At 40.2% G+C, this 27,840-nt stretch overlaps 1 protein-coding gene across 2 annotated transcripts in view; it reads left to right on the forward strand.

The window, feature by feature from the left end:
* AP2A2 (adaptor related protein complex 2 subunit alpha 2) overlaps positions 1 to 27,840 on the forward strand; it is an 84,552-nt gene that overhangs the window by 18,730 nt on the left and 37,982 nt on the right. For both annotated transcript variants that reach the window (XM_089520913.1, XM_089520914.1), the window contains exons 2-5: positions 1,229 to 1,297; positions 21,952 to 22,094; positions 23,765 to 23,958; positions 26,699 to 26,828. In XM_089520913.1, coding sequence (XP_089377039.1) covers positions 1,229 to 1,297; positions 21,952 to 22,094; positions 23,765 to 23,958; positions 26,699 to 26,828 — 536 coding nt within the window. The remainder of the gene's footprint in view (positions 1 to 1,228; positions 1,298 to 21,951; positions 22,095 to 23,764; positions 23,959 to 26,698; positions 26,829 to 27,840) is intronic.

The raw sequence follows: 27,840 nt of genomic DNA on the forward strand, positions 1-27,840 counted from the left end.
TGTATCCCGCCACTGTTTTCAAAGACACCATTTTATTGTGCCATTGTATTTCATAGGATTTGAATATTCAAGGATTTTGATATCTTTTCGGGGTGTCCTGGAACCAAACCCCAGTGGATACCAAGGACCCACTGTATGTGCATCTTAAATCATGTAGCGTTTAAAGATAAAAAACAGCATTTACCAATGTAATTGCAGAAGGACTAGAAATCACCTAGTGCTTTCAGCCAACAAGATGCATATCTATAGTTTTTTTTTGTGGGTTTTTTGGGCTATGAGGCCATGTTCTAGAAGAATTGATTCCTCGTGTTTCACCAGCAGCTGTGGCTGGCATCTTCAGAGATGCATTTCTGCCAATTTGTACTATTCAACAGTTCAAAGTACAACTAACATACTAGGACTAGTTTCCAGATGGTCTTCCAAGGTAATTCCATGTATATCACAATAGACAAAATCAGGCATAACATAATCCATGCCACTTCACCAGGTTGTTGTTGTTATACTTCTGTCTTACCTCTTCCCCCTCCCCCAGACAGTTTGGGATTCAAGGCAGGTTAAAACAGTTAAAACAGGCATAGCTAAAACAATAATATGATACACACATTCAAAAGCTGGCAGTTGTGTGTGATTGTGTGCTTCAAGTTGTTTCTGACTTATGGTATCCCTAAGACAAACATACCATGGGTTTTCTGGATAAGATTTTTTTGGAGTAGGTTTGCCTTCCTCTGATGTAGAGAGATTGTGACTTGCCCAAGATCATCCAGTGGGTTTCAATGGCTGAGCAAAGATTGGAACCCTTGTCTCTCAGAGTCCTAATCCGACATTCAAACCTCTACACAGCTTTGGCTCTCTAAAATGTGGTAAAACTATTTTTTAAAAAGTGATTAAACTATAAAAACATCAAAACCAGTTAAAATATAAACTGTTAAAAAAACAACAAATAGACATTCCAGCACATTTTGATGACTTTCTACTGTCAAAAGCTATCTCATGCTGCCTTGCATTTTCTGCTGTCCTTCTTTCCAAAAATGCTTAGGGCACTTGATGAGCAAGAACTGAAATGTTTACAGTCGGCGTAAAACACGCCCGCATATAATGTGGGTGCACTGTATTTATCTACTAACATGAGTTCTTTGCTTATTTCTTCGTTGAATTCTGCTGATATTTTAATTTAGTGTTCTGCAAAAATGGAAGCTGTGTGTAAAATATTGCACTTCTTTGTTTCCAGGTAAAAGCAAAGAAGCTGAGATAAAGCGAATAAACAAAGAACTGGCAAACATTCGATCCAAATTTAAAGGTAAGCAACTAGTATGTTGTTGTTATTATTATTATTATTATTATTATTATTAACCTTTATTTATAAAGCACTGTAAATTTACAGTGTTACAGTGTTACAGTGACTGTAGCTCTGACCAAGAGAACTTATATTTCATGTATACAGTGATTCAGAAACTAAGAATAGATAACTAGGGCATAGAAAATAAAATCAAAAGCTAATTTGATGCTAGTCTTTGGATCCCATATATCATATTTGTTTGCTATAAAACTTATTAAGTACAAAAAAGTGTATTTTTCAATTAGTTGTTATCTTTAAATTTGGCAGTAAATTAGTTTCAGAAGAATAATTCAACAGAAGGAGAAGTGAAGATCAATTTGCAGTTAAACAACTTTGTATTTGTGGATCAAAAGGAGACACTTTAAATAATTCACTGTGGCCAGGTTTTGAAGATTTCGTTTGATCTATTTGTGCCTTTAGGAGAGTATTACTGTACAGTTAAGACACTGTTTATAGTGAGTTGCATTCTTACTTGGTATCGTGGGCCATATTCAGAAAGAAGCCATTGCATGGTGGTAAAGACCATGCTTTTTATGCAAAAGGTTTCAACCCATGGTATCTCCAAGTCAAGGTAAAAAACCCCAAAATAAACCTTACTCTGGCAGGATACAATCCGCCGCTTTGCGGCAGTCTCCCACCAGCGCCATTTGCTCCGCGCGGGAGCTGCAGCAGCCAAACTGCGCGGCTCCCGCGCGGAGCAAAAAAGAAGCTCCATTTCGGAGCTTCTTTTTGCGGCGCCTTTATGACGTCGCGAGGCGCCGCTGGCACATTCGCGACATCATAGGCGCCGCGACACGTCTGGACGCTATGCGTCAAGTATGTAAAGATGGCGGCGCCCATGTGGAAGGAGCGCCGCCATCTTGTACGTATTCTATACGTACTAGGGTTAGGGGGGTGCGGAAGCACCGCCCCTTCCTAACCCTAGTACGTATAGAATACGTACTATATGGCGGTTTATATCCCGCCTCTGAAACCTTAAGGAGCCACTGCCAGTCAGAGTAAATGAACAACAGGTTCATGTAAGCAGAAGAGCATTGCAGTGTATTCACTGAAGCCTTACATATTAACTATATGTTACAATTACTCTGCAAAAAGGAATGAAGTTACCTATCATTAATTTTTGTTAATAGTAACATTTTTTATTTTTTTATTCACAAAATTTATTAAAAATACTATACATATATACATCACATACATACATCACAAAAGTAAAAGCAGAGATCACATGAGATCTTGTAACATATCGCAGATATCGTTACATAAAACATAAAATTTAGCTTTACATGCTATCCTTTTTATTTATCAGTATACTTCCTTATCTTTGTCCTATCATTTTTAGCAATAAAATTTTCTTTAATCCCTAGATTTTTATTTTACAGGAGGTAGTGAACTCAGATATTTTATGAGTTAACCATACCTATACTATATATATATATATATATATATATATATATATATATATACACACACACACACACACACATACATACATACATATACATATATACATATATATATATATATATATATATATATATAGTATAGGTATGGTTAACTCATAAAATATCTGAGTTCACTACCTCCTGTAAAATAAAAATCTAGGGATTAAAGAAAATTTTGTTGCTAAAAATGATAGGACAAAGATAAGGAAGTATACTGATAAATAAAATATATAAATAAATATATATATATATATATATATATAAATCTCTCTCTCTCTCTCTCTCTCTCTCTCTCTCTCTCTCCCCTAAAAGTATTATAGTTGGGTAAGCTGTTATTAAAATAGTAAAAACAGAAAAAGCATGGTTACTATCTTCATTTCTTATTTTGCTTAACTAGTAAATAATAGTAACATAAATAATAGTAATATATTTATGCCTTTGCATTTGATAAAATACACAAGGGTGTATATACACTGCACAATTTAAGTTGTTTGACACCACTTTGACTAACATGACTATCCTACAGAATCCTGAGATTTGTAGTTTAGTGAGGCGGGTTACAGACGGGCAAAAAGGGGTGTGTTCATGACGTCATGAAGGTGTAGCCTTTAGACGGCCCTTACCTGAATGCCGTCATGAACGCGCCGCCCGCACGCCCCAAGCGGGAAGAAGCGGCATTAAAAAGGTGCTGGTTTTTCCCGCTTCTTTTTGATAAGCGGCGTACGTGCGCATCTCCGTATTTAAGCTGCTGCACCGATACGTCAGAATTGTTACGCCGCTAATTTAAGTTGCCCATTTAAAAGCTCCGTGTCTGCTGCGTCGCATAATGAGTCGGGGTCCCGGGACATGCGCGGTTTGCAGTCAGGCTTTAATTGCAGCGTCAGATGCCAGGCAGCTGTGGAAGCTGCCGCCCAGCTGCACTCTATTTTAATGCTCATAACCCTAACCCTAGAGCAACATGTATGCATGCGCTGCTAGAATTGTGGAAAGTTTGGAATTTAAAGTGAACCCCTACACACATTCCTGCGCCATTTTCACCTAACAATAAAAAAACACTAAAGCTTTAAATATTTACATATGTACAAGGGAGGTGATGGGGGATGGCAGGGGGACAGCAGTGGCAGCGGTGGCAGCAGCGACAGCTGTGGCTGTGCATTGCAGATTCAGCAAGAGCACAGGGAGCAAAGGAGAGGAGGCATCCATGATGCCAGTGAAACTGGCAACGTGCAAGCAGACAAGGATGCCATCACCAGCTGGCAGGAGGCCACCTTTGTTCTTGGGTAGGGCGGGGGAAAAAGTTTAAAGGGGCCTGGGCGCTTTAAATGTGCACATACGCTTTCTGTCGCCGGTGCTGACCGCCGCAGCTGCGCATCCGCCAGCCGGCAAAAGAAAAAAAAAAGCTGCGTTTTTGGCCGCCCGTGCGGAAGCTGCCTCTCTCTTTGCAGCATCCTGCAAGGCGGCGGTATGGAAGCTGCGGGTAAGAAACGGCCCCAGGTGAGGCGTCTTCACTACCCCCAGTGTGGAAGCCCCATCCACCTTAGCCACAGCCCCGGGGCGGGTGGTCTGGAGGCTCCGTATTCAGGGGAAGACACCTTCAAGACGTCTTCCCCTGCCCATCTGTAACCCGCCTGAGACACCAGTGCTCTCTGACAGACCAGACTGATTACCTCACCAAACTACAAATCCCAGAATTCTATAGGATAGAGTCATGGCAGTCAAAGTGGTGTCAAACTGCTTTAATTTGGCAGTGTGGATACACCTTAGGACTGTGAGAGTTTATTGTACAACTTTTTCTCAGTTAGTCTCAAAGATACCTTTGCATACTGATATTCCAGACAAAGGGGTGAAACAGATGGTCAAAATAAGCACTTTTCTGGCTGGCTTCAAGGCAGGGCATTTAGACGATGCATGCCTTGAAGCTGGCCAGAAAGTACTCCCAAGCCACGTTATAGGGAGAAAAGCTGGACTAAAAAGGAGCTGGATTTTTTCCTCTTCTTTCCAGAAAGTGCACACCTTTGCATGTATGTACAAATGCACCAATGCCAGAGCAGCTCTAAAGGGGTTCGCTTTTCAAACCTTGACCCTAATTGTGCATTTAAACACCCCGTCGTAGGCATGCATTTAGAAGGGACAGAGCTGCTGTACCCAGTCGGTGAAGTGGCAATGCCCAAAAGAGAAACTGACACCTCTCATGGAGATGAGTAGAACATACACGAAACAGACAGTCAAAGAGGGGGCATGGAGTGAAGGGGGGCATGATTGTACCTTGCCAGCATTTGCATGGGCACACTTCTGCTCCGATGCCCTGTCCAAGTGAAGCACTGCACATGCAAATGTGTGCAGATACAGGGACAGCCATCCAATGGGATGGCAGTCACTGGCAGTTCACTCCTCTGAAGGTGCACAGGGTTGGTTGGGGGAAAGTTTAAAAAAAAAAAAGTACCCAGCAGTGCAGCTTGAAGCCGTGCCATGTGGTCATGACATGCACACTCCAGCCACCTTGGAAGCGTGCGGTGCAGTTGGTGGGGTTTCAACATGGCTTCGGAAAAGGCAGCTTCAAGCTGCTTTTTCCTGCCCATCTTTTTCGCCCCTAACACAGCTATGTCTCTGAATTCTATCTCTTTTCATAGTTTTGCCTTTGTTACTGGAAAAAGATACTACTGTATATACTAGTCGACCTCTTGTGTAAGTTGAGGACAGGTTATGGAACCAAAATACAGATTTTGATCTGATCCTTGTATAAGTCGAGGATAAAACTTAGAGGCATGTAACAAAGGACAGAAAGGAAAATTATGCCAAAGAACTTACAAAATTCTGCCAGGCATAACTGTTTGTGCTTTTCCAACCCAAGCATCCAAAAAGGTCAGAAGTGGAGTTATTGTGAACTGAGTAGAAGGGACAGAGTAGAAGGGATTTTCAAGCCGTGGATGGTTGACAGAGTTGGTGCTTCTTTTAGGTCCTCCTCTCCCGCTTTCCCCAGAGAAAGAAAGTGGTTCCTTTTTTGACCCTTTTTTGATAAGTCGACCCAGTTTTTTGGGGTCAATTTTTTGACTAAAATTTCTAGATTTATACATGAGTGTATACAGTAGTTACAAGTAACACATTGTTTGTAAATTTTTACTTCCAAACTCTATAGTTAACATTGTAACTATTATTTGTCTTTTTAATATTCCTTGGGATAAGCTTGAAAAAATTACTTTTGGACTTCAACTCCTAAAACTCCCAATCAGCATGGCCTCCAATGTGCATAGCAGTTGTAATCAGAAACAAATATTTCTGAGTTCTGACTTTGGGTCATTGCATATCACGGTACATAACCTGCTGTTCATTTTACTGTAACGTGAATGCATTTAAAGAATGATAATTATGAAGATGTGATTATTAAGGTCCAATGTATTAGGAATGTGGAATGCTTCTTGTAATCTCCCATTGTTCAAAGAATGTCCATAAAAGCAAGCAAATAAGCGGAGCGGATGATATACTGTATTTTCTGGCGTATAAGACTACTTTTTAACCCAGGAAAATCTTCTCAAAAGTCGGGGGTCGTCTTATACTCCAGATGTCAACTTATGGGGCAGGTGCTGAAACTTCCGAGCCAGATTGGAGAATCTGCGATCGCCGCATATGATCGCTGTGGCTGCATCCCCGCCGTATGCGGCGACCGTATGAAAGCACCAAGGATGGCGCTGTACAAGTACGGTAGAAGAAAATCCACTGACCAGGATTCATGGAAAAAAGTGACTTAATGCGGTCCCGATGACGAGGTGAGGGGGCACCTCACCGGGGAGGCGTAAGTGAAGGGCGAAGCAAGCTGCAGGCATCTGGGGTATGGAAAAAGAGACATGTTTGCACTACCACTCTGATAGTCTTGGAGACAGGCAGGGCTGGGCAGGCAGGGAGAGCTGACCAATCCAACAGGCTTTGTATACAACAAGTTTTCCTGCTAAGTACCTGCATGTCATAAGCATTTGAATTAAAATTACCATATTGAAATCAAATCTGATGGTTTTTTAATTTTTATTTGGTGTGCGTTGGAAGAGGGGTAGTCTTATAAGGCGAGTGTATCCCAAACTCTATATTTTAACTGGAAAAGGTGGGGGTCGTCTTATACGCCCAGTCGTCTTATACGCCCGAAAATAAGGCAGTTCTTTTCTCTTTAGAGGCATCATTGCAGTCATATGGTATCTGACTGCAATCAAGGTGTATCTTTACACCATGGTTATAGCAGTCTGATGCCACTTTAATGTCCATGTCTCCATCATAAGGAATTCTAAGGTTTGCAGTTTGATTAGATCCTTTGAATTAGCTGCTACACACTTCTAGTTTATCCGTAACCTAAAGTACTAGAGCTTCCTATATTTCCATGTTCCTCCCCAAACTACAAATCCCAGAATTCCATGGGATGGAGTCCTGACAGTTAAATCAATGTGAGCATGATATATCTATGTAGTGTGGTCCCTTCAATAACAAGTAAGCCCTTTGTATTAACTATAATGCATGACTAATAAATGGTACAGGCGGCTCTCCTTATCCATGGATTTTTTTTATCCATAGATTCAAGTATCTATGGCTTGAAAATATTTTTAAAAAGTATAAATTCTCAATAGCAAACTCATTTTCCATTTTATATAAAGGATATCATTTTGCTATGCCCTTGGATTTAACGGGACTTGTACCGCCACAGATTTTGTTAACCACAAGGGGTCCTGGAGCCAAACCCCAGCAGATAACAAGTATTTTGGAAGACAACAGACTAGATTATGTGAACTGAAGGTACAGCAGACTGCAGGTGATTCTGGCTTAATGCTCAACTGCAGAATCTTTTTAAAGTTTCTTCTGGGTTAATATTCTTCTTTAATCATACTCTTATATACATCCCAATAATCTTGAGTGCTTCCACAACCATCTGTGCTATACTTGGGCCGCATTCCCACTTACAGATAATACGGTTTCCGAGCCGAATCAATGAATTGGTTCAGCAGCAGAGCGTGGTTTGTACTACATTTGTGCCGATTGAAGCCGCTCTGGCAATATGCTGAGGCTGCAGTGGTGGGGTTCCCTCCCCGCACCTGATCTTACTTCACCCTCCATGGCATGACGAGACATGTGGCTGCGGAAGGTGGCAACAGCAGTAGCTCATCAAAGTGGGACCACTGGCCTTCTCTGGGAGAGGGAGGCCATCCTTGCACTGGACCATTGGTGCCATCCCACTGCCTGTCCATTGAGGTACCTGGGGGTTTTCAGGTGGCTCCCCAGTGAGTATGGAGGGGAACCCCTGGGAGGAGGAAATGGTGCTTAGGGAAGCAGCGTTGGCAGCTGCAGCCATTGCAGCAGCCACATTTGAACAGATAGGACCCCCCCCCCCCCCCGGAAGCTTGGGAAAGGGGGCAATACCACCTTTGCCCACACCATAGGGAGCAGATTTAAATCTGCACTGGTTCGCTCTTGCACAGAATTGATTTATCAAAAAAGAAGCGGATGAAATCAGGATTGTGGCAACCAGGGTCTTTTGAACCGAGCCATGATCCAGTTTAAAAGGTAGTGGGAATGAGGCTTTTGTTAGTCACTATTGGAGCAGGGTGGGATGAGGTGACGACTGGGATTTCAGACCTTTTCCTGTACTATTCTTCCAATATATAGGCTATTGTTAGAAGATTAACCCCATCTGTTTACATTTCCAATTATGGTCTACATGCTGATTTTGGATGGGTTTCACTTGTGTAGAAACGTGAGGAGTTTCCCCTTCCTTTCATCCTTAAATTGTTTATGTGGCATAGGTGGATGTATGGCCATGGGGAGATAATAATTTCATGCTAGAAGAGGCAAATCTATTTATTAGTACTTGACAAAATTGTTGCTATGAAATCTCTTGTCAAAATTCAATAAAAAGTCTTTTAAAAAATGCCTTGTTTTCTAATAATGTGATTATTTTCAGCTGAAATAAGCAAGCCACTTCTCTTTTCTGGCCATACTACAAAGTGTGGGTAGCATCTTTTGTATGCTGTTCTGTGCAAAGCAACACACCTCAAAGAGATAATTCAGAACTCTTAAGGCTAAGGTTATTTCACTTCAGATCTGAAAGCCCTCTATGGTTTTCCTGTCTGTTCTGAGTGTGAAGCTGCCATGGAACTAGCATAGTATGGATTGACTTTTCAGAGATTTGAAGAGAATATAATAGCTCTGTGTGGAAAGCTCTCACAAACAACTTCTCTCCTCCTTTGGCCTCTAGTCAAATAATTTTTGAACTGGGTTGAGTGCAGATTACCATCTGGCAGTTACCAATGTATGGACGTCTTTCAGGTACATGGATGTACCTGATGGATGTAAAAGATAAGCGTGGATTTTGCTAAAACTGCATGTATATTGAGTAATAATAATAATAATAAAATTTTATTTTTATACCACTATTCCAGCGATCACAGCGGTGTACATCAAAGAGTAAGACAATTAAAACATCAGCATGACAATAATACAAAGTTAACAATTAAGAACAGTAAAAACCTACAACACCCTATACAAGTGGCTGTGTAGAATGGAATACACAAAAACATTGCCAAGGGGAAGAGAATGACCACAAGGCTCACGGGGAGGAAAGCCTGGCGGAACAAAAAAGTCTTCAAGTTCTTCTTGAAAGCATAGAGGGAGGTGGAAGTATGGAGCTCATTGGGGAGGGAGTTCCAGAGCTGAGGGGCTGAAATAGAGAAAGCCCTCTGAGCTGATACATATCGAGCGTCTGGAACTCTTAAAAGATGTCTTTCACCCAACCTGAGAGTGCGGGGCGGATTGTATGGGGAGAGTAGTTGATTATACCCTTGCAAATTAGAGAAGAGCCATGTTGGGATAGCTAAATTCACATGTGGCTTCTTTCTTGTACATAATCTGAATGCATAATAGACTATAATAATGCAGGACTTCTTTCTGGTGCCTATTTCAGATACATAATAGGCTTTTTTACAATTTAGATGGAGATGTTTGAGCTTGTCTTGCTTTAGGTTTTGGCAGGCCCTGGGGAGCCACAGTTTCTCATACCTCATTTTCTACTGTATTGGCTGGTAAGGTTCAGAGTAATGGGTTTCAGTAACTGGAAGCACTACAACACATGAGTTAAACATAGTAAATTTGTTTTGGAATACCCAAGTAGCAGACTATTGCTTGATTCCTGCTGAGATCTCTGCTTGCCTCCTGTTTAAGCACGTTCATGTGTTTTCTTTTCTGAAAGCAAAACATAAATTTATTTAGGTCTTACTATGAAAGGAGGAAAGTAAAACAGTAGCTTCTGTCAGCAGTTCATTTCTGTAGAATATGTTTTTCTCATTGGATGGACAAAGAAAAAGTATTGCTTGGCATAAATCTGTTTATACTCTAACACAATGTTTGGAGATTAGTTTTGCTGCTGCTTATTTTTTCCTATCTTTTTCCCGGCGTAGCTGTTTAAAGTGTTTCTTAACCAGACAAGAAAAACAATAACTTTTTTAAAAAATTAAGAAAATGCTAGCAGTCATACAACCCAGTCTTGTTTTACATATCCTGTAAAACACAGAGTGATGGAGACAGTGTAAGTGTGGCACATTCCATGAGATAAGAAAATGTTCTTGAGTAACACTGGTTAGAAGAGATAGTGGTTTGTCTCCTGATGCAGATATCATTGTTAGTTGAATGTGGCATTGCCCTTCTTGGAAAAGGAGCCTGAATAGCAACCCATTAGGAGTGGGCAGGCCATTTCATGGCAGACTAGAGCTAGTATATTGGAATTAATTATATATCAGTGCCTCTGGAAACCTATGGTTTGGGGGATTATATTCACAACTTAAACATTAAATGTATTTAGGGAATCTACTGTCATATATATTGGGTTTCTTCCATTATGCGATATAATTTGTTTATACAGAATTAGCTTATTAGGATATATCATCTCAACTCCCCATACACCAAAGGTAAATGAAGTACAGCATGTTGAAGGACCTGAATAAGCAAACAGTCTAAAGACATAGGGCCGGAACAGACCAGCATAAAAAGCTGGCTTCTAGCTGCAGCAGGGGCAAAAAGCCGGTTTCATGCCGGTGCAAAAAGGAGCAGCTGTTTACCACTTCTTTTTTGGCTGTTAAAAAGGCGGATTGGGGCTGTGCTATGCAGTTACTGTGGCCCCAATCCGGATTGTCAGTGGTAGCTTCATGCTGCCCTTTGCCAAGAAAACCCTATGATAGGTTTGCCTTACGATCACCATGAGCTGGAATGACTTGTATGTACACAACAACAAAACAACTTCCAAAGAAGTCACCCTTTCTCTGTAGAGGACAACAGAACTAATTTCTGAAGTCCTGAATAGGGATAATGTGGCTTTAGCAACTGGTTTCTAAGCATCTTTTTGTTAACATACTTAAATTTTGGAAGTTGCCAAAATATTTGGATTGAAAATGGAGAGTAGCATTTTTCTAATGTCCAAATGTAATGTATTGTAAGTACCATGACTAGGCATCTTAAATATTTGTAGTGTTTGTTTATTGGGTACTGTGCACCAGCAAATGTAGCTGTGCTCATCTGGATGTGATTTTTAACTTGTGCCAACAGAGTAAAAAAAAAAATCTTCAAAAACACAATCATATAATCTATTTCTACTCTTACAGAAACACATCATTTTCATAATGTAATGATACTCTGTGTAGTACATCTGTAATACTGCAGTTGTTTCAGTTGAGGAAACTGCTTCATCCAGCAGCTTGCAAGGTCAGGCTAGAGTTGCCTACAGTTAAGGATTAGATACAGTATCTTCAGTCATGCAAATAGATGTTGGCTTCACATACTTAATTCAAAATGTTAATTATGCCCTTACTGCAATTATACTTAAACAGCAAATCTAAAATGCCAGCCACAGATGTTGTCAAAACGTCAGGAATAAACTCTTCTAGAACATGGCCACATAGCCTGAAAAAAACACAAAACACTATAGCAAATCTAAGGTTTGGAAAATAAAGTTTTCTTGTCAAGATTTGTTCAGAGGAGGTTTGTCATTGCCTACCTTTGAGGCTGAGAGCATGTGACTTGCGCAAGGTCAACTTGTCTGAGCAGGGTTTCAAACCCTGGTCTCCAGAGTTGTAGTCCAACACTCAAACCATTATGTCACGCTGGCTTTCACATGCTGATTTGAAATAATTTTACGTGCAATTTAAAGCAGATCTTTTAGGATATTAGTGTTATTAACTGAATGCCAGACATTAATCAAATTACTCAGTTCTTAATTTTCAAAATGTCCAGAGGGGGAAGCCAAAGCTGCATAAGCTAAAATACATTTCTATCTTTAATTAGTTATGCATCAGCTGAAGATGGTTTTTCTTTCCCTCAAGCTTTGCCCAGATACTTACTTCCCTTCAATAAAAAATTCCCATTGATCTATGATGAATTTGGCAAGCCTGAGAAGATTTTGTATGGCGATCATCGAACTAGATAGGGAACATAGCTAACTGCTTCATATAGAGTTCGAAGACTATCGATTCAGGGCCGGAATAGACAGGCCCAAATAAAACTGTTTCAGGTCACTTTGGAAGTACAGTATACTGTTTAAATGATGCATGCATCCTAAGAGGCCAGAAGCTGCGCTAAAGCCACACTCCAGTCCTGAGGACTGGAGCACAGCTTTGGCGCAGCTTCTGGCCTCTTAAGATATGTGTGTTATTTAAACATCATACCTCCAAAGTGACCTGAAACAGTTTTATTTGGGCCTGTCTGTTCGGGCCCTCATTTATCCTGGTATGGTCTGCACTAATTGCCATTAGTGCTCTGTAATTTGAGGCACACAGCTTTCCCATCTCTGCTCAGCTCCTGGTGGGTTTGTAGTTTGGGGATGTTCTTGGACTCTTGAGGCCAGGCTGATGGTATGTAATAGGATTTTCTCTGTAGCAGCACCTCACCTGTGGAACTCCCTTCCAAAGGAGGTCAGCCTGGCTCCATCCATTCTGAGTTTCTGGTGGGCAGGGAAGACTATGCTATTTTGCTTGACCCTTTAATCTTAAATCTAGGGGGTTTCATTAACAGTTTAGTTTTAGAGCTGTTTTTAAAAGGAAAGTCTTAATGGATTTTTAGTGCATTTACACAACTGGAGTATTTTAAATAGTTTTGAGTTATTTAATGTTTTTAAATTGTGTTTACTCACTGTGCATTGCCTTGGGGGCCCTGATGGGTCAAGAAATGATAAAAAATGCTAATAATTTTATTTATTTATTTATTTATTTATTTATTTATTTATTTATTTATATCCCGCCTCTTCCACTTTGAGGATCGAGGCGGGTAACAACAAAGTTAATACAATATGCAACAATAAAAACAAAAAGCCCCACAAGGTCCTGACCCAACCCTTCCTCCCAACTATAAAATTAAACAGCAAAAGATGGTTAAAAAGTACATAACAATACATCAAAATTAAAAAACAAATCACAAATTAGAAAAATAATTAAAAGAGGGGGATTCAATTGGTTCTGGACATTATCAATCGGGGAAGGCCTGCCGCAAGGGAAAGGTTTTTGTCGCCTTTTTAAAAGCATCAAGTGAGGATAATTGGTGAATCTCTTCTGGCAGGTCATTCCAAACACTGAGAGATAAACAGAGAGAGACACAGAGAACCACTCTAGCAGACTTTAAACCTCAAGTAGTTGTAATATCAAGACAAGCTCCGCCAGTTAGCAAGGTTCTAAGGCATGTAGGGGCTCTAAATATTATCACCAGCATCTTGAATTCAGAACAAGAGCCTATTGGGACCCAATGCAATTGTTTTAAGGTCAGTGTTATATGGTCTCTGTATAAAGTTCCAGTTGGCAATCAACTACTGCATTCTGCTGCAGGTTCTGAACTGTCTTCAAGGGTAGATCCACATAGTAATTTATGCTGCAGTAGTTTAATCAAGAAGTTACTCATGCATAACGTATTGTGTTTAAGTTATCCCTCTCCTGAAAAACTGTAGCTGGCATATGAGTCACAGTGTCTATCTTGGACTCTAGTGACAGAGATGGGTCTAGGAGTACTCCAAAACTATGGACTGCTGTCTCTTGAGGAGTGCACTCCATCCAGGGCAAGTAGCTTGCCCAGTTTCTGGACTGGAGAACCACAAATCCACAGAGCTTCCAGCCTATAAAGATTCAGCTCCATTTTGTAGGCCTGCATCCAGTCTGTTATCTGCACACCCTCAGTTGAGCTTAGTGTCAAGCTCAGTACAGTAATCTAGTCTTAAAAGAAGCAAAGTATGAAGAGCAGAAACAAGACGTGTCTCATATGTCTGACTCCTACAGTTTAAACAGAAAATAATCACCAGGTGGCTTTCAGCAATTAATGATTACAATGTATAAAACTATGCAATGTGAAAAATGATATTTTAGAAGTGGGTTGGAAAGTAATGAGAGTCTAATGCTGTGGCCTGGGCAGGCTTGTATGGGTGGAAACAATCCTACAGGTGATCTCATTCTAACCTTTCTGGTCTTTAGAGCTCAAAAACAGTACAGTATTTTAAATTAAGCCTAGAAATTAATATGGAGCCACTACATCTGGTAGCTGATAGTTATTGAAATATATTTCTGGCTAAAAGGACCCCCATGGCAATACATAGTTAAATGGTTGTGGGGGAGGGGATTAATTAAAAATGGAGCAAACCATTTTCAAAACATTAAAAGTATAAACTAGAAATTTTAAACCGAATTTGACTAGCCTGTTGGAAACAACAACCTTGCCACATATTACAATTGACAGTTGGGTTGGGTTTCCAAATGTATTTGTCAGAATTACACTTTTCAGTATAAATTCTGAACAAGTCCAAAGTAGAGGCAAACCATACCATGGATCAAGAAGCTTCATCTTTACATTGCGTAGTAACCTTGTACCATCTATATTAGGTGAATCTATCCCAATATAACCTTTAATTTTGCTGGTGTGTTTGGTTTCTTAATGATTCTGGGTCACTTTGTATCCTGTAGACTTTCAGTTGAAACGTAAAAACATCAGTTCATCAATTCTTGTAATCTGAGTTTTTTTAAATCTTAAAAATATTTTTATTCCCCTGTTGTATATATAACTGAAAAAGGTTTGCTAGTAGCCACCTCTGAATATGATTCAGAATATTTAAGATCAGAAGAAAGTAGATCTGTAAGCTTCTGCCCTCTTTTGAGTAAAAAATTGCATGATGAGCTAGGTTAGTGCAACAAAAAGCCTTTCCAAGAAAGGGAAGTCTCCTTTTGACCCACTCATTGTATATGGAAAATGCTGACTTGCATTCTTTGTTCCTGTTTCTTTTGAATTGGTCTCTGGCATCAGAATTGGTGGGATAGAAAAAGATAAACTGCTAAGGCAATATTTCTTTCTAGTTGTTTTCTGAATGGCTAAGCTCTGAGTTCATGGGAAAATGTGCTGGAGTTGGGATGGTGACTGTCCAGTAAGATTTACTGAATGCATACACCAACTTTCACATGTACATACAAGAGTGTTTGAAGCATCTCTTAAAATAATAATGCTTGAGTAGTAAAGTAAAGGTGCCTGATGGCAGTAGAGTGAGATTATACAAAAGGGCAATGAGAAATCATGGAATATATACAGAATATATAGTCATTAAATATGAATAGAAATCATTTTTATAGCTTGGAATTCATAGAAAGACTTTACATCTTCTTCCAATTCCCATGAAACTGCAATTGCAGTAGCTGCTGAAATTACAGAGTGGTAAGAAACTGACCACTCTGATGCCTACCACGACTCATGCATTCAAAATTAATATATGTTATCGCCAACAGAAATGGCTATCACAAATTATGGCCACAGTTTAAGCACAAGGGCTATTTTACTATGTCCCTTGATGGAGGTGTTTGAAAATAAGCCTATACATTTGGCTCTCCATATTCACGGTCTTGAGACTCACGATTTCAATTATTCGCAAGGTCAAAGCCACTAATGTGGGCATTCCTCCTCCCTTTCCCTGCCTGATCTCTCCTTGGGCAGCCCTGGCTGGGCTAGATTGGGGAGGCAAAGGCAAGAGGTGCCCCCCCACCCCAGACCCTTCTCCTCCCTGATCATCTCCCTGGGAAGCCCAAGAAGAGGATGGGGAAAAGAAGAGTCTCGGAGGGGCCAAGGCACCTCTTGCCTTCTCCTCCCTGATCCTCTCCTTGAGATGCCCAGGGAAAGGATTGTGGAGACAAAGGGTATTGGAGGGGCCAAGGCACCTCTTGCCTTCTCTTCCCCATCCTCTTCTTGGGATGCCCAGGGAAAGGATCAGGGAGGAGAAGGATCTCGGAGGGGCCTTCCCCATCCTCTTCCTGAGCTACCCAAGGAGAGGATTGGGGAGTAGAAGGAACAGGGAGCCAATTAAAGGGATAGGAGGGTGAGAAAAAAGGAATGTGCAGACCTACTCCTCTTCCCCCACTCACCCTTCCCTTTAACTGGCTTCTAAGTAGGGGGGTGGAGTTATTTGCAGTTTTTCCATATTCCATGAATATGGAGGGGGGACTGTAGTGTGCACCGACAGATACACACACTTCTACAAAATATTATACCCTTGAACCTAACTCAGTGAGAGTGATGTTTTATTTTATTTTTTATTCTCAAAGCATTTCTGTACCATTTGGCCCAGCAGCCAATTGGACAGGGATGCTTTCCAACAGTGGGTGGGGCCAAGGGGGCAAGGACATTGGCAGGGTGAGTGCCGTTCTTGCCTGCTTGGCACATTTTCCCACCATGCAAGAAAAATGGCAGAGCCCATGAAGTGCACAGCTATGGTCCATGCAACAGCCTTCAATAAGTGCACAGCTTACTTCTCTGAAGGATTATTTAAAGGTTAAATACATTTAAATACCCTGTTCCTTTTAAATACCCTGTTATGTCCAGTTGCTGATCACAGAGCAGCTAAAATAGTTGTGGACTGACAGAAGCTTTTGTGGGCCAAATTGTATGTTGAAGACCAAGAAGTTTCTCTTTCTTAACCAAAAAATTTCCAAGGTGGTTTACAGCAAAGTTGACAGTACAGTTTATTAAAAACTGCATACAGAGCCAACAGAGATACATAAAACCATGATGACAACAGGATAAATAAAATCCTAATGTGACCACAAACCATTACGGTTATCTTATACCAAGCATTAGAAAACATCTATAAGTACAGTTGTCCCTTCATATTCGCTAGGGTTAGGGGAACGAGACCCCCGTGAATATGGAAAAACCGCAAATAACAAAAACATTGTTTTTACCTGAGAGGACACCTCTCTAGGAATCTCTAGGTCCTCCAGTGCAACTCTGTGGTCAATGTCCAACATACACTGGCCATAGAATGGCACTGGAGTAGCTACAAATGGTCTTTCAGTGCAACTTTTAGTTAAAGTTGACCACAGAGTTGCACTGGAGGACCTAGACAGTCCTAAAGAGAACATATTAATGAAATCCGTGAATAATCAAAGCTGCAAATATCAAAGCCGCAAATATGAAGATTGACTGTACTCAAGGTATGTGCCTTAATCAGCAGCTCCTAGACATGTTTATAAGAGGGTTTGTGTATACACATGTCTATCCTTGTTTCTGCCTGCATCAAACACTGGCATAATGCTTCTGTATTCACAATAAATGTACTTACCAGGTAAAATTATATGTTGTAAGCTGCTATCAGTGTTGGAAAAAAGAATCTGCCCATAGAAACAGGTATCTTAAATGTGGTGAGACAGATGTTAACCAGCCTCCTCAAACCATAACCTACCCTCAACTTATACATGAGGTCAACCTATAGTTGAGTATGTATGGTACATGCTATCCTGTCAACTCAGGCTATGCAGACTGCCCCAAAGCCACTACTTTTCTAGCCAGATCAGGGCTGTGGCAAACTCACACTGTGGCTCCGATCTTGCCTCTGGAGGGCACAAAAAGGAGCCATAAAAAGCGGCTCCTTTTTGCACCCTCCAAAGGGCACAATAGCTGTCTGGAATGGCACATGGCATCATGATGCCCTGGGGGTGGAGTGAGGGCATCCAGCATCAGGACACTGCGCCCTGACTCTGCTCACAGTCTGGCCTTTCGGGCTGGTCTGTATAGGGCCTCACTAGCTTTAGGCTTTTTACCAGGGGCTGAGATACTTTGCTACCAGGGTTTTCCCCTTGTGTTTATATATCTGGAGGGGTGTTTGGGGGTGGGAATCATGCACACCTCTAGATATTGTTAGATTGTAGTCATAGCAATCTGATCCTGCAGAGCCAATGTAAGGAATACTGGGAGTTGTAGTCCAACAACAACATAATTCCTATCCTATTGTAGAGCTACTGTAGCTCTAGGAGTTTGCATGGCTAAACCCAAGCCACTATATGATGTTATCCTTGGAGGTCTTTAAACAGAGGCTGGATGGCCATCTGTCAGGGATGCTTTGAATTGGATTTCCTGCATGGCAGGGGGTTGGACTGGATGGCCCTAGTGGTCTCTTCCAACTCTATGATTCTATGATTCTATGATTCTATGATTCTATATACACTAGTAAAATGTCCACTAGTCCCTAACTTGCAAGATTGTTCTCTTTTTGCTGGTACAGGGAAATGATCCATCTCTCTTTCCTCGATTTGAGAGTCGTGGCAGTATTACAGTGAGAGAGTAAAGTCATCACGTTTGCCTAAGAGAGAATATTTTTAGGCTATACTTTGGTATTTTGGTCATAAATGAGTCCCTTGCTGCATTCGTACTACTTCACCAGTTATCTGCTATATAAGGATGAAGATGGTCTCGTGTGCCGCCAGCTGTATGTAGTAGGGCTTCTGAATGTCTTTTTGCTAAGAAGAAAAATTGCCAAGAGGCAAACATGTTCCTAGTTCCTTACAGTTGAATTACTGACCCTGTTCTTATATAACATTTTGCTTTTTCATAGTTGTTGCCATTTTGCAGTGAATACTAGTCTGCAGCTGTGTCACCAAGCTATCATCACTGTGCAGCTAAATAGTACGATTGGGGAAACATGCAGGAGAAATCTAAGAGCAGGCTTTATTGTTGATAATAATAATAATAATAATAATAATAATAATAAATTTATTTCTATTTCCCACCTCTCCTTGCGGATTGAGGTGGAATTACAACAAACTAATTATTCCAACAATAAAAACGTATGAAATACATTCAATAAAAACAATAGCATATTATCAATACAATAAGGTTAATAAAATACAACTAACTTTCATAAAACATACAGTACTAGTGGAGGTGGGATATTTTACAGCAAATTTGGTGGATAGGCTCGCCGGAAGAGATCTGTCTTGAGTGCCTTCTTGAAGGCATCTAAGGTGGTAATAAGACGGATCTCTTCCGGCAAGTCGTTCCATAACTTGGTGGCTATGGCAGAAAATGCTCTGTGGGAAGTTGTTGTTAACCTAGTTTTTGCACTCTCTAAAACTTTCTTCCCAGATGTCCTGAGGGTGTGGGGCAGATTGTGTAGGGAAAGGCGTTCCCTCAAGTAACTCAGGCCCAAGCCATATAGGGCTTTAAAGGTAATAAACAACACTTTGTATTGGGCCCGGAAGCTGATTGGCAGCCAGTGAAGAGATTTTAATATTGGTGTTTCGTGGTCAAACCTAGATGTTCCGGTGACCAACCTTGCTGCAGCATTTTGAACCAATTGAAGCTTCCAAACTTGATACAAGGGTAGCCCCATGTAGAGCGCATTACAGAAATCTAAACGAGAGATCATATTGTTGGCTTGTGTGTTTCACAGGCCATTGATTGAACCATGCCCTTCTCTTTAGAGTATATTCAAGTCATGTTTCTAGTCTGTAGGATTGTTTATTTGAAGTAGCTGGGCAAATGCACAGGTCTGTTAAATATGTCTAATTCAGTACAGGTCTTGGATAAGTAATTAGCAGCTGTTGTCCCTTACCAACCTGACTAGGAGTCTGTTGGATTGCTTAGCACAGAATTCTCTTTGCTTCCACAGTGCTGTAATATTTAATGTATAACGGTAGTGGCAGCATCTTCAGGCAGCACTGAATGGAATGTAAAATACATTCAACCCAAATGCTTCTTCCTGACCTCTGGCTAATCCAGAACAGTGTTCAGTTTTTATGCCATTATGTTTGAAATGATGTGTCAGTACATAATAGAAGGAAATTATTTGTGAGAGTGAATAAATCGAAGATGCGTTTCTGGGTGTAGACAAAGCCACATTCCCTGTGTGCTGGAGGCCCAGATCAGTTCCAAAAACGGAGTTCTCTTGGCATGCATATGTGAACAATTATCAGAATGACAAAATAGAAACTGAATAAATAAAAAATAGAAGACAAAAGTGCAACAGACTGCAGACCTGCAACTGGCCTGATCCCATGCATTATTACTGTTTCTCCAGTAATACATGAAATATTGATTATATCAAAAATAACAATCAGTTGCAACCTGTTGCAGTGAGAGATATAAAAGCATACCTGCAAATCTGAGCAGGCTGGTATATAAAAAAGCATTTTTGATACAGGAGCAAGCTCTAGGAGTATCTGATATCTAGTCTTTTGCCAGTTAACTACAAAACCTACTCAAATCACCCATTTCCATGTTCAGAAGTAAAAATGTGAAGCAGCACATAGTACAAATAATTGTGTCTCTGCATGTTTATTTGAAACTAAGAAAGACAAGCAGAAAGCATTTCTGTTGAAAACATGGGCAGCACAGTAGGTTTAGAAAACATTCACAATCCACAGAAGAAATCATTTCAGCAGACCCATTCACTGGACATGCTCAGTAGTTCCCATCTATTACTGGAGGACTCAGGAATGGAGGATTCAATGGAGATTCAGCACATGACTGGAGAAGAGGAATCAAGCAGCACTTTCTGCCTTGGTGTAAGTCTCCCACCCAAAAAGGGGTTTCAGTCGGTTTTGCTAATTGAACCACTGATAATCTGGCCCAAACAATTTGATCAAAAAAGCGAGTCTATGAAGGCCAACTGATGGTTGCATAGAAGTACTTATATCTGGAATTTCAGTCAACTGTTTGGAATGGGAGCTAGTGAAACCAGGTTCTATCCAGCATTTAGTGGATTATTTCTACACTTCAGAAATAATGCAGTTTGACATCACCTTAACTGCCATGGCTCAATGCTATGGAATTCTGGGATTTGTAGTTTTGTGAGATATTTAGCTTTCTCTGTCAGAGAGCTTTGGTGCCACAACAAACTACAAATCCCAGGATTCCACAGGATGGTGTCATGACAGTTAAAGCAGTGTCAAACTAAATTATTTCTGCACTATGGATTAGACATGTGTCAAAGTTTCTGCTTCTGAGCTATATACTTCTTGATGTTTATTCTAACAACAGGAGATTTCAATATATATTTTTAACAGGATTATTTTCTTTCTGATCAGCTTTCCTTGTAGCCATCCTGAAGAAAACAAACATACTGTAATCATATTCCTACTTCTCTGAATTATAAAATCCTAACACATGCAGTGTGGTGAATAATTTAGGGATCCCTAGAGCTGTCCTCCCATAACCAATTTACTCTTGACATGAGTCAAGATTTCATATAGTTTGGATGTATTTAGAAGGGACATGTTAGTTTTATAATGATGGCATCTTGTCATGTTCTCCAAGGAAAGGGGCAGGCTCACCAGAACATAGCTTCAGGCTCTACGTTTTTAGCTCAATTTTATTTATTTTTCTTACATCCCTTCTTTCTCTTGGCACAGACTGGTTAGATGAAATTTAGTAACAGGATTTGCTACTTGACAGAGGAGATGGGCTGTGTAATGGCATGCCAAAAATGCAAGCCTTGGAAATAGCTTGGAGTGTTATGGGGGGAAATGACAGGGAATGTTTGTGTTTTTCCTCAGTAAGGAGGTACAGAAAATACAAAAATACAGGATCACAAGGTACCTATTATTTGTGTGTAAATCTGAGATTTCAGAGTTATTCCTCCTCTCTGGTTATGAGTCAGTGAAGGAGATTTCTCCCATCTTCCTCTGTGATCAAGATGAGGGTAAAGAACATAGGATTCCCAAATTCTTTTCCTATCTAGATATTGATCTGTTTAAGCAGATCTATTTAGCTTTTGCATGTGTTACATCATGCTCTGGGACCCATTCCAGTCACACCAGTCTTGTGCCTAGCAATACTTCAGTGATGGTTTATGTCAGTGTGATAATCTGAATGGAATTATAGTGTTTCTGTTGGAGTTGTGTTTATGCCTTTTATTTTGTTCATTAGGTGATAAAGCCCTTGATGGCTACAGTAAGAAAAAATATGTCTGCAAGCTGCTTTTCATCTTCCTCCTGGGGCATGATATTGATTTTGGCCACATGGAGGCTGTGAATCTACTGAGTTCGAACAAATACACAGAGAAGCAAATTGTAAGTAATGTCTTATCCTTGCATAACAATGAAAAAATGCAGTTTTCCATTAGCTTTGGGTGAACTGTGAAAGATGAATAAAGCAATTATGTTTCCTTTATTTCTTGAGTTTTGCATTGTGTACACCACTGAAAAGTGCAGTGTTTTTCTCTGTAGTTATTGGATGACATAGAACATCCTACTCCTAGGCTGCCACTCTACCAAAATGTTATAGATATCAAAGCCTTTTTGGGGGCTAAGAGGTGAAGAAAATTGGATGGTGGGAATAGGTCCATTTCATATATGTTTGTGGAAAGAGCTCCAACCCACCAAATAGGGTGTTGGAAAAAAGTGCCCATCAAGACAATGCACTGCATAAATCTGAATCCCACATGGCAGTTTGGGGTTTAGGGTGGGGTTTAGGGTGAATCTTTAGCTCAGTTAGAGCTGATCATGATAGGCAAGATTGGTACCCAACTCCTCACTCCAGGCTGATAACTTCCAACCAGCAGTTGATGCACTAGTGGATAAAATCTGCAAGAGAGATAGGCCAGCTGTATGCCAAAATGGAATTTCATCTTTAAACAAGGCAAAAAGTGTGGGTGGGAGAAAGCTAGTGGTTTCAAATTGTCAAACTTTTAAAATTATGGCAGATACCATATTTTTTCTGGCTTTCCCTTAATATGACTTAATATAAATGTATGCTTAAATGAAGAGGCTTTGTATAATCCCAAGTATCAAAGCGTTGGAAAGAGCTGGATTATAACTGTAAAATTAAAAGTGGAGATTGAAAGGACTGTGTGTGGAGTTGAGTTCAGGAGTACTGTACAGAGTTGCTTCCAGCTCCTTTCTTTGGATTTTTGTGCTCCTCCGAAAAGCTGCTTCTAAATGTCAGGGGACCCTTTTGACAGGTGAGCACCCTGCAGTATAGTTAATGTTGCCACGTTTTCAAAACAGCAGTAAGGTACTGTCAAAATTTGTGACATGGAGGGTTTGACAATCAGAAAATAGTTATTAACAAGCTTGTGTTCTACCCAAATACCCCAATGAAAGTATTTATTTCAGTTAACCTTCAGTTAAACCATGTATTTTGATGCAAAATTAACATATTATCCACTTTCATAAATTACATGTTGCACACATTTAAGTCTTTATGAAGGGCCTACACTCAAGAACATAGGATTGCTTGGCATCCTGTTCAGTCTATATAAAAGCTTTCCAAGCCTCAAATAGGGGACATCCTTTATAATAAGGGACACCTGCCAGCTCTATAAGGGACAAGTTTTCTGGCCCTCGAATAGGGTACATCTCTTATAATTATGGACACCTGGCCACTCTAAAAATAAGAGGTGCAGTCAGCTTGGGAAGGAAGTGGCAGTTCCATTCAGAAGTGCTTTCCATTCACAAACAACACTCTGGAACCCATTCAGTAAGACTTTCTTAAATTGTTTTGATCTGCCTGTGTCTGAACATGAGCTCAGCAATATTCTACCTGTCTCCAATCACCTGATATTTGGGTTTCCTTGTAAAGAATGAAAACTGATTGCACTGGACGTATATCACTTTTGACCAGGATTTAGTGATGAGAGACCTGATTAAGTTATAGCTGAAGAGGCATTTTTAGAAATTATGAGTATTGCATATTAAACTTTTCCCCTCCTACCCACCACTAATTCTTCTCTTAATTCCAGGGCTACCTGTTCATCTCTGTACTTGTGAATTCAAACAGTGAATTGATACGGCTGATAAACAATGCAATTAAGAATGACTTAGCTAGCCGCAACCCCACTTTTATGGGACTAGCTTTACACTGCATTGCCAACGTGGGTAGCAGAGAGATGGCAGAAGCATTTGCTGGAGAAATTCCAAAGATACTTGTAGCTGGGTAGGTAATGCCTATGGATTTCCACTGCTAATAAAAGAGCAATTAGGCTAATTCTTCTGATGGAGACAGGCATCTAAATGCTGGCATGATTAAATTGCCTGACTCTTCTTATTGATGCCCATGCTCTGGAGCCATTTCCTAAAGGAGGTCCACCAGTCCTCTTCAAGTGCTGTGGTTTTTTTTAAGTGTGGAGATTGATCCTTTTTGAAAGCATTTTCTCTGTTACTTGTGTGGGTTGTATCCTTGACTCTTGTGGCTGGTTTTTGTTTCCTTTGTATGAATTAGTTCCTTGCTTTCAGTATCTTGGGGCGCACAAAGGTTTTATATTGCTGCATTTTGTAAGCTGCCTGAACATTTTTATAAACAGAAATATATTTACTTAATTAGTTGGGTAGGCAGCAGCAGTATCCATAGATTTTGGGCCTTCCAACAAGTGAGAATGCTTACTTAAGTGTTGATATGAAGTACATTTCATGCACTTGGTCAATATGGTGGATGTTTGCAGCTGACACACAGTGCCAGACAAATATTTTTCTTGTATAAAAGAATCGTTCTGATGTAGTTCACACATTATTGTAAACATGTTTATGGTCTAAAACAGGCCTTAGAAAATCTAAATGCCTGATGGCAGATGGTTGACTGCATTGCTGGAATAGGTGGTAGCACCACTCTGTTTCTTTTTCCTTAGATTAACCCAGCATAGGTTAAAATGGATGTAGGTTAAAGAGGATATTTCTAGAGGCAGTAACCTTGTCAAACTTTCTCTGCACAAATGTTCCTGGATTGAAAGAAGGATTGGGAAGTTTGTCTGTTTTTGTGTTCTTGTATGGCCAAGATGACAGCAACCATTTCTGAGGCTGCCACAATTACATATGTACCTGTACTTCAGCTGCTCACACCTCTCTCCATTATGAGTATGGGCAGGCCAGAGGGAGTAAGTTCAGTTTGTACTTGTGGAAGAATTCCATTGTCTTATAGCCACTGAAGAATCTGTGTAACTAGGAATGTTGTGTGCTACTTTACTAACACATTGATATGATCCTTAAAACTATTTATATGCAGTCAGAAATAAAATGTCCAAATTTAGAGGTTATTGTTTAATTATATAATTAGTCTCTCGTATTTCTATGCTAGTACAATTGCTATGTGTACATGTGTGTATATAGTCACAGTAATAGTTAACATTTTCTAGAGAGCTTTCATTTAAAACAAACTGCTAAGAATTCATTTAAAACTCAGGTTGACTTATAAAGATTTCAGACAAACCATTGCTTAGGTATGGTTCATTCCCTGGCATCTCCGGTTCAAATGAAAGGAACCTTTGGGGCTGGCCTGGGCAAATGTATGCCTAGGATCCTGGACAGCTGTTTATAGCCAAATGAGCCAGCACTTGACTAGATGGATCTGTAGTTTAACTCTGTATTAGAGCATGGAAAATTAATTTTGAACTACAATTCCCATAATCTCCAGCCAGTCAAACCACGCTTGTTCTGGAAGCTGTAGCCCAAAAAGTAACTTTCCCCATTCCTGTGAAAGAGTGTGGCTATTGCAGTGGTTCCCAACCTTTCTAATGCTGCGACCCTTTAATACAGTTCTTCATGTTGTGGTGAGCCCCAACCATAAAATTATTTTGTTGCTACTTCATAACTTTAATTTTGCTACTGTTATGAATGGTATTTTCATTGTTATAGATGGAACATAAGTACAGCATAGTGATTAATCACAAAAACCCTGAGCCTTGGGCAAGGAGCCACACTCTCTCAGCCTCAGAGGATAGCAATGGCCAGCCCCCTCTGAAGAAACCTGTCCAGAAAGCCCCAGGATAGAGGGACAGAGGGATAGTGTTTCAAAGTGAAACTGGAACTCATTAGCTCTGCTGTCTCTCTTCCTTTTTGCAGAGCCCAATGTTCCTGAGAGAGGAAGGAAAGGGGATGCTGTGGGAAGTTGCTAAGCACCTGAGGGGCCTGGAGGTGGCTGCTGCTTTAATGGGCTTAGCTTGGGGGCCCTTTGTTTGGGAAGTGGTGCTCTGAGGGGGGTCCCTGGCAACCCCTTTGAAACTGTAATTCGACCCCCAAAGGGGTCCTGACCCAGGTTTGGAACCACTGGACTATTGGCACATATGAAACCTGGCCATCGTGGCCTGAATATTTGGGGAGTTGTAGTTCATCAAATTATTTTTTCTGCTCTGTATAAACAATTTCATATGAAATGGTGATACAGATGGTGTTCAGGTCATAAAATACTCCTGTTATAGACAACTTCCAACGCACCTTCAGTAAAATAAAACTTATTTCTGTTGTTCTTACACGTTGAACACTAATATGCCTCAAGCTACAAAACTAGCCTTTCACAGAAGAAATTTTTTTTCAACTTCAGCTTGTGTAGTAAGCACCCTCTGGACAAAACAAAACACTCCAGGAGAAGAGTCCAGTGCTTGGAATAACCTAAAGCATGTTTCCCCAATATGTTACCATCCAGATATGGTCGACCATAAATCCCACTAGTGTGGACTACTAGTTCCGTCTTCTGCAATCAGTTTGCCTGCTGACCACAGTGGTTCAGGATAGGGCAGCTGTAGTTCAACATATCTGCAGGGCACCAGATTTTGAAAAGCTGAACTAAGGGAGGCTTCATAACTGTTTATTCATCCTAATTATTATCTGAGTTAACCACTCTAGTTGGCTAGTTCAAGCAAATTCTGGAGATTTGAGGTCTAGGAATAGTTTTATCTCTCTTCCAGAGACACCATGGATAGTGTGAAGCAGAGTGCAGCACTGTGCCTGTTACGATTATATAGAACGTCTCCTGACCTGGTTCCTATGGGAGACTGGACATCAAGAGTTGTGCATCTTCTTAATGACCAGCATCTGGTGAGTTGGTGGAATGTTTTTCCTAATTGGAATATATCTCTTAAAAGTGTGAATAATTAATCACAAATGTTCAGAATTTAATTATATGGAACTATGAGTAGGCAATGTTTTTGATAAGTAACATAAAGACAACAAAACAGAAATAAAACCTGACTCCAAGCGTAATTAAACAAGAAAACCAAAGAAAGTTGGGAAGATAACTTGAAATGCTACTGTGCTGGCCAAATGGCTGTAATAAAGTTATTAATTAATGAAATGCTACAGGTTTTCCCACAAAGAATGAAAAATATACAAATAATAATAGCAAATATTTTAAACACAGCTTGTTACTCCTATTGTTGTGATCTATGCCATATTATTTTTGACCTCGGAAAGTCTTTTTTAAATACTGTTTTATACATCAACTGTATCGCCATCAGTTTGTTAAATCAGATTTAATTTACAAAATGTTTGTACGTCTCTTAACAATATGCATATATCTTTAGTCACTCTGATGTATTCAGATTGATATTATTTTTTATTCATTCTTGACTGATAAATAGCATGTGATGTTGTCTTCCTGACTTTTTTGTATTTTTGAAAAGCCTGCCACAACAAGTCAAGTCCAGCAAAGTATGCAACATGGCACTATTACCTTGGGGAGAGGATGCAGCTAGATTAGAGAAAGACAAGCTTCAGAAAGTTTTATTTGGATTGATTTAGAATTAACCAGTTTTTCTTTTTAATAAAGCTAAAGAATCACAGTGGAGTAATTTCTCTGAGCCAATCAAAGGGTTCATCTCAGAAACCTTTCTCACAGGTACTAAGGAACAAATTGGAATAGAAAAGCTGGTAGATTGCAGTGCATTTGAGGATGGAGATCAAATGCCAACCCCTGGGCTGGATTACGGTATCCAATCCACATGTTTCACTGAGTTGAGTGACTGGTTTCTGTGGAAATAAACGAAAACAATACTTGAATGAAACTGGAGTTTGGGGATGGGAATGGTTCCTGAACATACCAATGGGGCTG

The sequence above is a fragment of the Sceloporus occidentalis genome, unplaced genomic scaffold, assembly GCF_023333645.1.
Source record: "Sceloporus occidentalis isolate IW3139 unplaced genomic scaffold, rSceOcc1.0.p SCAF_4, whole genome shotgun sequence".
NCBI lineage: Eukaryota > Metazoa > Chordata > Lepidosauria > Squamata > Phrynosomatidae > Sceloporus > Sceloporus occidentalis.